Here is a 12,853-nt window from a genome sequence, read left to right as displayed (position 1 = left end):
GTCATTACGGAGTATTGTGTGTAGATTGAGGCGGGGGACGATTTAAACCCTTTTAGAATAAGGCTGTAAAACGTCTGAGTACTGTATACCCTCCCTTTGTAAACCCTATCCTGGATCACAACTCCTACGGAGATGCTTCCGAAATACCGGCACGAGTCTATCATAACACATGGCATGGGAATGTAGCCTATTAGAAGTGTTTAGTAAAAAACGACTGCTGCTTTGCATTGGTTATTAACTTTTAGTACTCAACATACTACAACATCCACCACCATACTTTTAGTTCAATGCAACTGAGATCTTCTAGACTGAAGACAGACAACTATGGTAAGACACATTTCTAAAAAAAGATGCCATTTATTTAGATTCATAATTCAAGAAAAAAGTCTAAGTGTAACATTTACAATTCTTATAAGAAGAAAATACAGTACAAATCCTTTCAAGGAGAGGGAGAGAGTCTGAGAAAGAGTGGGGAGAGAGAGGGGAGCCGGTGAATATGGAGTCTCAGTTGGTTCTGCCTCTCACCATCCAAAGCGAGACACCAGCTTCTCCTGATCATCCAGATCTTTCTGCACCTTCTTCCTCATGTAGAATATGGGACAGTCCCGGCTAGATAGAGGGAGACACAGCAACATTTACTTATAAATAATATCATATATACAGTGGGGTCCTAAATTATTGACAACCTTGATAAAGATGAGCAAAAATGTATAAAATAATTAAAATACTGTATGCTCCATAAACATTTTATGCTTATATCATTGCTCAGAGAAAGAGATTTTGATTAGGTAATAGTTTTTTTTCTCCCCTTTACAATACCTCACCTTGCGAGGGTTAAAGGTACTGAGCCTTGTTCTAAAAGGTTTTATGAGTTGGAGAATCCAATATGAGGGATTTTAGACCATTCCTCCATACAGAATGCTTCCAGATCCCTGATATCCATTGTCTGTGCATATGGACTGCCCTCTTCAATTCAAACCACAGGTTTTCAAATGGGTTTCAAGTCTGGAGACTGAGATGGCCATTGCAAAATCTTGATTTAGTGGCCAATAAAAATGTATTTGTGGATTTTGATGTGTGCTTGGGGTTATTGTCTTGCTGGAAGATCCACTTGTGGCCAAGTTTCAGCCTCCTGGCAGAGGCAAGCAGGTTTTTGCCAAAAATATCCTGGTACTTGGTGAAGTACATTATCCCCCTGGCCTTAACAAGGGGCCCCAGGAACAGTGGAAGCAAAATAGCCTCATAACATCAAAGATCCATGAAAATAGAGGTCTTTGGCCACGCACACCAGGGGTGGGGCGTCTAAATGAGGATGCATCAGCAGAACAAAACCCCATACCTACTGTAAAATATGGTGGTGGATCTTTGTTATGGGACAATTTTTGCTATTTTCACAGGAGATATGCTCCCAGAAATGTAATACAACCAATACAGTGTGCAACATTCTTTTTATACAGTTTACCGTCCGTCAGAACCTACAAAAAAGGTTTGGGTGTGCCTCAGCCCATGCTTTATAAGGGACTGCTGGGTGTGCCTCAGCCCATGCTTTATAAGGGACTGCTGGGTGTGCCTCAGCCCATGCTTTATAAGGGACTGCTGGGTGTGCCTCAGCCCATGCTTTATAAGGGACTGCTGGGTGTGCCTCAGCCCATGCTTTATAAGGGACTGCTGGGTGTGCCTCAGCCCATGCTTTATAAGGGACTGCTGGGTGTGCCTCAGCCCATGCTTTATAAGGGACTGCTGGGTGTGCCTCAGCCCATGCTTTATAAGGGACTGCTGGGTGTGCCTCAGCCCATGCTTTATAAGGGACTGCTGGGTGTGCCTCAGCCCATGCTTTATAAGGGACTGCTGGGTGTGCCTCAGCCCATGCTTTATAAGGGACTGCTGGGTGTGCCTCAGCCCATGCTTTATAAGGGACTGCTGGGTGTGCCTCAGCCCATGCTTTATAAGGGACTGCTGGGTGTGCCTCAGCCCATGCTTTATAAGGGACTGCTGGGTGTGCCTCAGCCCATGCTTTATAAGGGACTGCTGCTCTGACAGCTTGGTTACTGGGGCAGCTTGGTTCAACTCTGACAGCTTGGTTCAACTGTGTTACAGGGGTTGAAAGGGAGAAGGGGGAAACCTAGTCAGTTGTACAACAACGTATTCAACTGAAATGTGTCTTCCGCATTTAACCCAACCCCTCTGAATCAGAGAGATGCGTGGGGGCTGTTTAAAGGTGTTTCACCTCTACTGCTCGTCCTAATACTTATATATTTCTTAATTCCATTCTTTTAGATGTGTGTATTGTTGTGAATTGTTAGATACTACTACACTGTTGGAGCTAGGAACACAAGCATTTTGCTACACCCACAATTACATCTGCTGAACATGTGCATGTGACCAGTAACATTTGATATTAAGAGTGGTGATATTAACCACCTTAAATGTTCTTTTAAATATTTTTCAAGCTCTGAAGTTGGTTGTTGATCATTGCTAGCCATTTTCATGTCTTGCCATAGATTTTCAAGTTGATTTAAATAAAAAACTAGGCCACTCGGGAACATTCCATGTCGTCTTGGTAAGCAACTCCAGTGTGTATTTGGCGTTGTGTTTTATGGTATTGTCTTGCTGAAAGATGAATTTGTCTCACAGTGTCTGTTTGAAAGCAGACCAAATCAGAGTTTCCACTAGGAGTTTGTCTGTGCTTATCTCTATTCTGTGTCTTATTATCCTTAAAAACTATAGTCTTTGACGATGACAAGCATACCCATAACACGATGCAGCCCCCAACATGCTTGAGGATAGGAAGAGTGGTACTCAGTTATGTGTTGTATTGGATTTGTCCCAAATATAACATGTTGTATTCAGGACATAAATTGTATTTCTTTGCCACATTTTTTGCAGTTTTACTTTAATGCCTTGCTTCAAACAGGATACATGTTTTGGAATATTTTTTAAAATTCTGTGCAGGCTTCTTTTTACTCTGTAATTTAGGTTAGTATTGTGGAGTAACTACAATGTTTTTGATGTCAGAAGTGAATATAGAGTATCTCCCATGTCAGAAGTGAATATAGAGTATCTCCCATGTCAGAAGTGAATATAGAATATATCCTGTTTCAGAAATGTCACCTAAGTATTTATTTACTGAAGTTATCTTTAGATTGTAAACAAACTTGGAGCTTGACATCACCCTGTGAGAGTCACATTAACGATGTACCGGGAAAGTAACTTTCAAACACACACATCTGTATACCAATTGTATGCATGTGTGTGTGTGTGTGGGTGTTTGTGTGTGTACCTGGTACAGAGCACATCCTCATGGAGAGAGCCCTGACAGCGTTGACACTGTGTCCACAGGCGAGAGAAGCGCTCCTCCAGAGTACTTAAGTGGAAGATCTAGAATTTAAAGAGATTCACCATTAGTAAGTATTAATCAGAGAGATTCAACATTAGTAAGTACAAATCAGGAGAAATTCACCATTAAAGTATACTGAACAAAAATATAAAACGCAACATGGAACAATTTCAAAGATTTTGCTGAGATACAGTTCATATAAGGAAATCAGTCAATTGAAATACATTCATTAGGCCCTAATCTATGGATTTCACATGACTGGGCAGGGGTACAAACATGGGAGGGCATAGGGTCACCCACTGCAAAGCCAGGTCCAACCAATCAGAATTAGTTTTTCCCCACAAAAGGGCTTAATTACAGACTAAAACCCCTCCCCCGGGGGGCTGGCGTGGTTCCACGTAGTCTGCGGTAGTGAGGCCGTTTGGATGTACTGCCAAATTCTATAAAACAACTTTGATGGTGGCTTATGGTAGAGAAATGCAAGTTCAATTCTCTGCTAACAGCTCTGGTTGTCATTCCTGCAGTCATCATGCCAATTGCTCCATGTGACATTGTGTTGTGTGACAAAACTGCATATATTAGAATGGCCTTTTACTATCCCTAGCACAAGGTGCACCTGTGTAATGATCATGCTGTTTAATCAGTTTATTGATATGCCATACCTGTCAAGTGGATAGATTATATTGGTAAAGGAGAAATGCTCACAAACAGGGATGTAAACAAAATGATGCCCAAAATTTGAGAGAAATAAGCTTTTCTGGGATCTTTTATTTCAGCTCATGAAACATGGGACCAGCACTTTCTATGTTGAATTAATATTTTTGTTCAGTGTAGTTATCAGATGGATTCACCATTAGTAAGTCGTTATCACCACGACACACCCCAATGTACGCATGTATTATCCCTGTTACATTAAATATTTAGCATCAGATTAACACAACAAGTTGATATATTAGTTCCTAATGAACAGGACCCAGATTAACAGAACAGGTTGATATATTAGTGCCTAATGAACAGGACCCAGATTAACACAACAGGGTTGATATATTAGATCCTAATGAACAGGACCCAGATTAACACAACAGGTTGATATATTAGTGCCTAATGAACAGGACCCAGATTAACACAACAAGTTGATATATTAGTGCCTAGTGAACAGGACCCAGATTAACACAACAGGTTGATATATTAGTGCCTAATGAACAGGACCCAGATTAACACAACAAGTTGATATATTAGTGCCTAATGAACAGGACCCAGATTAACAGAACAGGTTGATATATTAGTTCCTATATGAACAGGACCCAGATTAACACAACAGGTTGATATATTAGTTCCTAATGAACAGGACCCAGATTAACACCACAGGTTGATATATTAGTGCCTAATGAACAGGACCCAGATTAACACAACAGGTTGATATATTAGTTCCTAATGAACAGGACCCAGATTAACACCACAGGTTGATATATTAGTTCCTAATGAACAGGACCCAGATTAACACAACAGGTTGATATATTAGTTCCTAATGAACAGGACCCAGATTAACACAACAGGTTGATATATTAGTGCCTAATGAACAGGACCCAGATTAACAGAACAGGTTGATATATTAGTTCCTAATGAACAGGACCCAGATTAACACAACAGGTTGATGTATTAGTTCCTAATGAACAGGACCCAGATTAACACAACAGGTTGATGTATTAGTTCCTAATGAACCGGACCCAGATTAACACAACAGGTTGATATATTAGTTCCTAATGAACAGGACTCAGATTAACACAACAGGTTGATATATTAGTTCCTAATGAACAGGACCCAGATTAACACAACAGGTTGATATATTAGTTCCTAATGAACAGGACCCAGATTAACAGAACAGGGTTGATATATTAGTTCCTAATGAACAGGACCCAGATTAACAGAACAGCTTGATATATTAGTTCCTAATGAACAGGACCCAGATTAACACAACAGGTTGATATATTAGCTCCTAATGAACAGGACCCAGATTAACAGAACAGGTTGATATTAATGCCTAATGAACGGGACCCAGATTAACAGAACAGGGTTGATATATTAGTTCCTAATGAACAGGACCCAGATTAACAGAACAGGGTTGATATATTAGTTCCTAATGAACAGGACCCAGATTAACAGAACAGGGTTGATATATTAGTTCCTAATGAACAGGACCCAGATTAACACAACAGGTTGATATATTAGTTCCTAATGAACAGGACCCAGATTAACACAACAGGTTGATATATTAGTTCCTAATGAACAGGACCCAGATTAACACAACAGGTTGATGTATTAGTTCCTAATGAACAGGACCCAGATTAACACAACAGGTTGATATATTAGTTCCTAATGAACAGGACCCAGATTAACACAACAGGTTGATATATTAGTTCCTAATGAACAGGACCCAGATTAACACAACAGGTTGATATATTAGTTCCTAATGAACAGGACCCAGATTAACACAACAGGTTGATATATTAGTTCCTAATGAACAGGACCCAGATTAACACAACAGGTTGATATATTAGTTCCTAATGAACAGGACCCAGATTAACACAACAGGTTGATGTATTAGTTCCTAATGAACAGGACCCAGATTAACACAACAGGTTGATATATTAGTGCCTAATGAACAGGACCCAGATTAACACAACAGGTGATATTAGTGCCTAATGAACAGGACCCAGATTAACACAACAGGGTTGATATATTAGTTCCTAATGAACAGGACCCAGATTAACACAACAGGGTTGATATATTAGTGCCTAATGAACAGGACCCAGATTAACAGAACAGGTGATATTAGTGCCTAATGAACAGGACCCAGATTAACAGAACAGGGTTGATATATTAGCTCCTAATGAACAGGACCCAGATTAACAGAACAGGGTTGATATATTAGTTCCTAATGAACAGGACCCAGATTAACACAACAGGTTGATATATTAGTTCCTATATGAACAGGACCCAGATTAACACAACAGGTTGATATATTAGTGCCTAATGAACAGGACCCAGATTAACACAACAGGTTGATATATTAGTTCCTATATGAACAGGACCCAGATTAACACAACAGGTTGATATATTAGTGCCTAATGAACAGGACCCAGATTAACACAACAGGTTGATATATTAGTTCCTAATGAACAGGACCCAGATTAACAGAACAGGGTTGATATATTAGTGCCCAATGAACAGGACCCAGATTAACACAACAGGTTGATATATTAGTTCCTCATGAACAGGACCCAGATTAACAGAACAGGGTTGATATATTAGATCCTAATGAACAGGACCCAGATTAACACAACAGGTTGATATATTAGTTCCTATATGAACAGGACCCAGATTAACACAACAGGTTGATATATTAGTTCTTAATGAACAGGACCCAGATTAACACAACAGGTTGATATATTAGTGCCTAATGAACAGGACCCAGATTAACACAACAGGTTGATATATTAGTGCCTAATGAACAGGACCCAGATTAACAGAACAGGTTGATATATTAGTTCCTAATGAACAGGACCCAGATTAACAGAACAGGTGATATTAGTGCCTAATGAACAGGACCCAGATTAACACAACAGGTTGATATATTAGCTCCTAATGAACAGGACCCAGATTAACACAACAGGTTGATATATTAGTTCCTAATGAACTGGACCCAGATTAACAGAACAGGGTTGATATATTAGTTCCTAATGAACAGGACCCAGATTAACACAACAGGTTGATATATTAGTTCCTAATAAACAGGACCCAGATTAACACAACAGGTTGATATTAATGCCTAATGAACAGGACCCAGATTAACACAACAGGTTGATATATTAGTTCCTAATGAACAGGACCCAGATTAACACAACAGGTTGATATATTGTACCTCTTTCTGGTACAGCTCCGACTCCTTCTTCTTACAGAAATCACACACAGCCGCTGTGGGGAGGAAAGCAGAGATTACAAATCACACACAGCCGCTGTGGGGAGGAAAGCAGAGATTACAAATCACACACAGCCGCTGTGGGGAGGAAAGCAGAGATTACAAATCACACAGTTTTGTACAACTAACCTAACACACAATTCAGTCCCATTCAAAATCCTATTTTCCCTAACCCATACCCTAACCTTAAGCCCCCTAGAAATAGCTTTTGACCTTGTGGGGACCAAAAAAAATGTTTGTTTGTTTACTATTCTTGTGGCATAGTTAAACACGTACACAAAGAGGACGTATTAGTGGGAACACACAGCCACAGTAGAAAGAGGACGTATTAGTGGGAACACACAGCCACAGTAGAAAGAGGTTGGATTAGTGGGAACACAGCCCCAGTAGAAAAAGGTTTGATTAGTGGGAACACAGCCCCAGTAGAAAGAGGTTGGATTAGTGGGAACACAGCCACAGTAGAAAGAGGTTGGATTAGTGGGAACACAGCCACTGTAGAAAGAGGTTGGATTAGTGGGAACACAGCCCCAGTAGAAAAAGGTTCAATTAGTGGGAACACAGCCACTGTAGAAAGAGGTTGGATTAGTGGGAACACAGCCCCAGTAGAAAAAGGTTCAATTAGTGGGAACACAGCCACTGTAGAAAGAGGTTGGATTAGTGGGAACACAGCCACTGTAGAATGATGGATTAGTGGGAACACACAGCCACAGTAGAAAGAGGACGGATTAGTGGGAACACACAGCCACAGTAGAACAATGGATTAGTGGGAAAACACAGCCACAGTAGAAATAGGTTGGATTAGTGGGAACACACAGCCACTGTAGAACAATGGATTAGTGGGAACACACAGCCACAGTTGAAATAGGTTGGATTAGTGGGAACACACAGCCACAGTAGAACAATGGATTAGTGGGAACACACAGCCACAGTAGAAATAGGTTGGATTAGTGGGAACACACAGCCACAGTAGAAATAGGTTGGATTAGTGGGAACACAGCCACAGTAGAAATAGGTTGGATTAGTGGGAACACACAGCCACAGTAGAAATAGGTTGGATTAGTGGGAACACAGCCACAGTAGAAAGAGGTTGGATTAGTGGGAACACACAGCCACAGTAGAAATAGGTTGGATTAGTGGGAACACACAGCCACTGTAGAACAATGGATTAGTGGGAACACACAGCCACAGTAGAAATAGGTTGGATTAGTGGGAACACACAGCCACAGTAGAACAATGGATTAGTGGGAACACACAGCCACAGTAGAAATAGGTTGGATTAGTGGGAACACAGCCACAGTAGAAATAGGTTGGATTAGTGGGAACAGTCATTGTTGAAAGATGAATGGATTAGTGGGAACACAGCCACAGTAGAAAGATGAATGGATTAGTGGGAACACACAGCCACTGTAGAAAGAGGATGGATTAGTGGGAACATTCATTGTAGAAAGATGAATGGATTAGTGGGAACACAGCCACAGTAGAAAGAGGATGGATTAGTGGGAACACACAGCCACAGTAGAAAGGATGGATTAGTGGGAACACACAGCCACTGTAGAAAGAGGATGGATTAGTGGGAACACACAGCCACTATAAAAAAGAGGATGGATTAGTGGGAACACACAGTGGGAACATCTTCTTTCTACTGTGGCTGTGTGTTCCCACTAATCCATCCATGAAACTGATAAACTTACACACACACACACACACACACACACACACACACACACACACTACATTATTACTCTCTCTCACCATCGTCCTTCAGCACTGCTCTGCACCCGATACAGGCGCTCCTCTTGGTGGCGAAGGCCATGAGCCCCCCCACCCTGGAGGTCAACACTGTCTTACAGCGCGTGTGATCCCCCTCTGAAACACACATCAACTTTATTACTGCAATTAGTCTAATAGCAGCAGCAGTGATGGTGTATGTATTTGTGCATGTGTGTGTGTGTGTGAGTGAGAGGGCAGAGAGAAAGGAAGAGACCCTGTGTGTGTGTGTGTGTGTGTGTGTGTGTGTGTGTGTGTGTGTGTGTGTGTGTGTGTGTGTGTGTGTGTGTGCTGACTCACTCAGTAAGACGCTCTCTGCTTTGCTCTCTCCCAGGATGGGCTCAAAGATGCGGAGCAGTGGCTTGGAGAGCTGTTGTTCCAGGTAGTACTGGGTGTCAATGGGAATGTTGTTCTCCAGAACATAGATTGGATCCTACACACACAATAGAAATGATTTGTGTGAATGTTAATTAATGTATACCTTTCCACGACACGCCGACAATCACATGAATATTTCCAATAGCCTCCAATAGACAGACACACACAGTTCTAACCTCAGACTTCATGTATGCTGCTACTCCTTTGGCAGCTTTGATGATGACATAGGGAACTCTGTCTCCCAGTTGGGGGGCGCTACCCGCGTCTCTCTTCTTCATCCTATAGAGGTGAGGGGTCAGAGGTTATCAACTGGTAACAAAGATAAAACAACAACTTATTTGGATGGGCTTCCATCAACCGTTCCAATCCAGCCATTACAATGAGCCTTTCCACCCCATTTCTCCCTCCTTACCTCTCGGCCAGCTCCACATGCGCCTGCTTGGCAGCGTACTCCTGGGCTGTGCGGGTCAGCTCCTTGGTGATAACCAGCTGGCTGATGTCGATGCGGTTACACAGCAGGTCAGAGATCACCTCTTTGGCGTGGGCCACCGCACCCTGGGGATCTCTGTGTAGAGAGACCAGGAGGGAGGGAGGGTAGAGAGATCAGGGAGGGTAGAGAGACCAGGGAGGGTAGAGAGACCAGGAGAGAGAGAGGGTAGAGAGACGAGGAGGGAGGGAGGGTAGAGACGAGGAGGGAGGGAGGGTAGAGAGACCAGGAGAGAGAGAGGGTAGAGAGACCAGGAGGGAGGGTAGAGAGACCAGGAGAGAGAGAGGGTAGAGAGACCAGGAGGGAGGGTAGAGAGACCAGGAGGGAGACAGAACACGTCTCTTTCCTGAGCGGTATGACAGCTGCGTGGTCCTGTGGTGTTTATACTTGCTTACTATTGTTTGTACAGATGAACATGGTATCTTCAGGCGTTTGGAAATTGCTACCAAGGATGAACCAGACTTGCGTAAGTCTACAATTATTTTTCTGAGGTCTTGGCTGATGATTTCTTTTGATTCTCCCATGATGTCAAGCAATGAGGCACTGATTTTGAAGGTAGGCCTTGAAATAAATCTACATGTCTATAGGTTTCCATCCAATTTGCGACAGATCTTTATGAGAATATTTAAAAATCGTCATAAAATAATGTCTGTGCGTGATGACATAGCGCACATAAACATTTATTTTGTGGCTAAATTCCCATGTAAAGAATAAAAAAAGAGTTTCCATCGCATTTTCCACTTGAATGGTTATTTTGTCACTAAAGACGTGTTGTATAAGTAATGTGCCCAGTCCACTCAGGTATTGTCAGGTGTGCTCTAACCAACAGCTGGCAGATACAGTGCAGATAGAAGCCTACATGGTGACATTATTATGGATAAGAGCAATATTTCTATTTGTCAAACAGCAGCCAAGTGTTAATCATCATGTCACCAGAATAAGACAATATTTATTGGAAAACAGCATCAAGCTCATCACCTTGTACTGTCAGCACCCTGTGAAGTTCATCACATAGTGCATCTGGACACTAATAAACTGTATGCTTTCCTGAGTCATAGTGGGAGGACCACATAACATATGTTTGGGTAAAAACTTCCCACCGCAATTTATCACATAATTCATTTTACCGACACAAAAAGATTCCATGTTGAATAAACAAATTGTCTGTCGGCATTAATAAAATTGTAGCGGCATTTCCTGTTTCCATCAGCGGCGTCATGACTTCTTTCTCGAGCCCGGTAATTCATCCGCATGAAATGGTTGGATGGAAACAGGTTTATGAGAACGTTCTGTAGTAGGTGGTACCTACCCGTCTAACAGAATGTTCTAGATGGTACCTACCCGTCTATCAGAATGTTCTAGATGGTACCTACCCGTCTAACAGAATGTTCTAGATGGTACCTACCCGTCTATCAGAATGTTCTAGATGGTACCTACCCGTCTAACAGAATGTTCTAGATGGTACCTACCCGTCTAACAGAATGTTCTAGATGGTACCTACCCGTCTAACAGAATGTTCTAGATGGTACATACTCGTCTAACAGAATGTTCTAGATGGTACCTACCCGTCTAACAGAATGTTCTAGATGGTACCTACCCGTCTAACAGAATGTTCTAGATGGTACCTACCCGTCTAACAGAATGTTCTAGATGGTACCTACCCGTCTAACAGAATGTTCTAGATGGTACCTACCCGTCTAACAGAATGTTCTAGATGGTACCTACCCGTCTAACAGAATGTTCTAGATGGTACATACTCGTCTAACAGAATGTTCTAGATGGTACCTACCCATCTATCAGAATGTTCTAGATGGTACCTACCCGTCTAACAGAATGTTCTAGATGGTACCTACCCGTCTATCAGAATGTTCTAGATGGTACCTACCCGTCTAACAGAATGTTCTAGATGGTACCTACCCGTCTATCAGAATGTTCTAGATGGTACATACTCGTCTAACAGAATGTTCTAGATGGTACCTACCCGTCTATCAGAATGTTCTAGATGGTACCTACCCGTCTATCAGAATGTTCTAGATGGTACCTACCCGTCTAACAGAATGTTCTAGATGGTACCTACCCATCTAACAGAATGTTCTAGATGGTACCTACCCGTCTATCAGAATGTTCTAGATGGTACCTACCCGTCTATCAGAATGTTCTAGGTGGTACCTACCCGTCTAACAGAATGTTCTAGATGGTACCTACCCGTCTATCAGAATGTTCTAGATGGTACCTACCCGTCTAACAGAATGTTCTAGATGGTACCTACCCGTCTAACAGAATGTTCTAGATGGTACCTACCCGTCTAACAGAATGTTCTAGATGGTACCTACCCGTCTATCAGAATGTTCTAGATGGTACCTACCCGTCTATCAGAATGTTCTAGATGGTACCTACCCGTCTATCAGAATGTTCTAGATGGTACCTACCCGTCTAACAGAATGTTCTAGATGGTACCTACCCGTCTATCAGAATGTTCTAGGTGGTACCTACCCGTCTAACAGAATGTTCTAGATGGTACCTACCCGTCTATCAGAATGTTCTAGATGGTACCTACCCGTCTAACAGAATGTTCTAGATGGTACCTACCCGTCTAACAGAATGTTCTAGGTGGTACCTACCCGTCTAACAGAATGTTCTAGATGGTACCTACCCGTCTAACAGAATGTTCTAGATGGTACCTACCCGTCTAACAGAATGTTCTAGATGGTACCTACCCGTCTAACAGAATGTTCTAGATGGTACCTACCCGTCTAACAGAATGTTCTAGATGGTACCTACCCGTCTAACAGAATGTTCTAGGTGGTACCTACCCGTCTAACAGAATGTTCTAGGTGGTACCTACCCGTCTAACAGAATGTTCTAGATGGTACCTACCCGTCTAACAGAATGTTCTAGATCAGAG

At 42.0% G+C, this 12,853-nt stretch overlaps 1 protein-coding gene across 1 annotated transcript in view; it reads right to left on the bottom strand.

Annotated features, from left to right (window-relative positions):
• Positions 1-337: 337 nt before the first annotated feature.
• Positions 338-12,853, bottom strand: part of LOC135529930 (DNA polymerase delta catalytic subunit-like) — a 31,707-nt gene continuing 19,191 nt past the window's right edge. Inside the window, exons 15-21 of the mRNA XM_064958327.1 lie at positions 9,874-10,026; positions 9,638-9,740; positions 9,384-9,516; positions 9,069-9,182; positions 7,260-7,312; positions 3,281-3,378; positions 338-609 (exon numbers count right to left, since the gene is read on the bottom strand). Coding sequence (XP_064814399.1) covers positions 522-609; positions 3,281-3,378; positions 7,260-7,312; positions 9,069-9,182; positions 9,384-9,516; positions 9,638-9,740; positions 9,874-10,026 — 742 coding nt within the window. The 3' untranslated portion in view covers positions 338-521. The remainder of the gene's footprint in view (positions 610-3,280; positions 3,379-7,259; positions 7,313-9,068; positions 9,183-9,383; positions 9,517-9,637; positions 9,741-9,873; positions 10,027-12,853) is intronic.

This window comes from Oncorhynchus masou, unplaced genomic scaffold, assembly GCF_036934945.1.
Source record: "Oncorhynchus masou masou isolate Uvic2021 unplaced genomic scaffold, UVic_Omas_1.1 unplaced_scaffold_1211, whole genome shotgun sequence".
Lineage (NCBI taxonomy): Eukaryota > Metazoa > Chordata > Actinopteri > Salmoniformes > Salmonidae > Oncorhynchus > Oncorhynchus masou.
The sequence above is the reverse complement of the archived record's forward strand: the minus strand, read 5'-3'. Positions and strand labels throughout refer to the sequence as shown.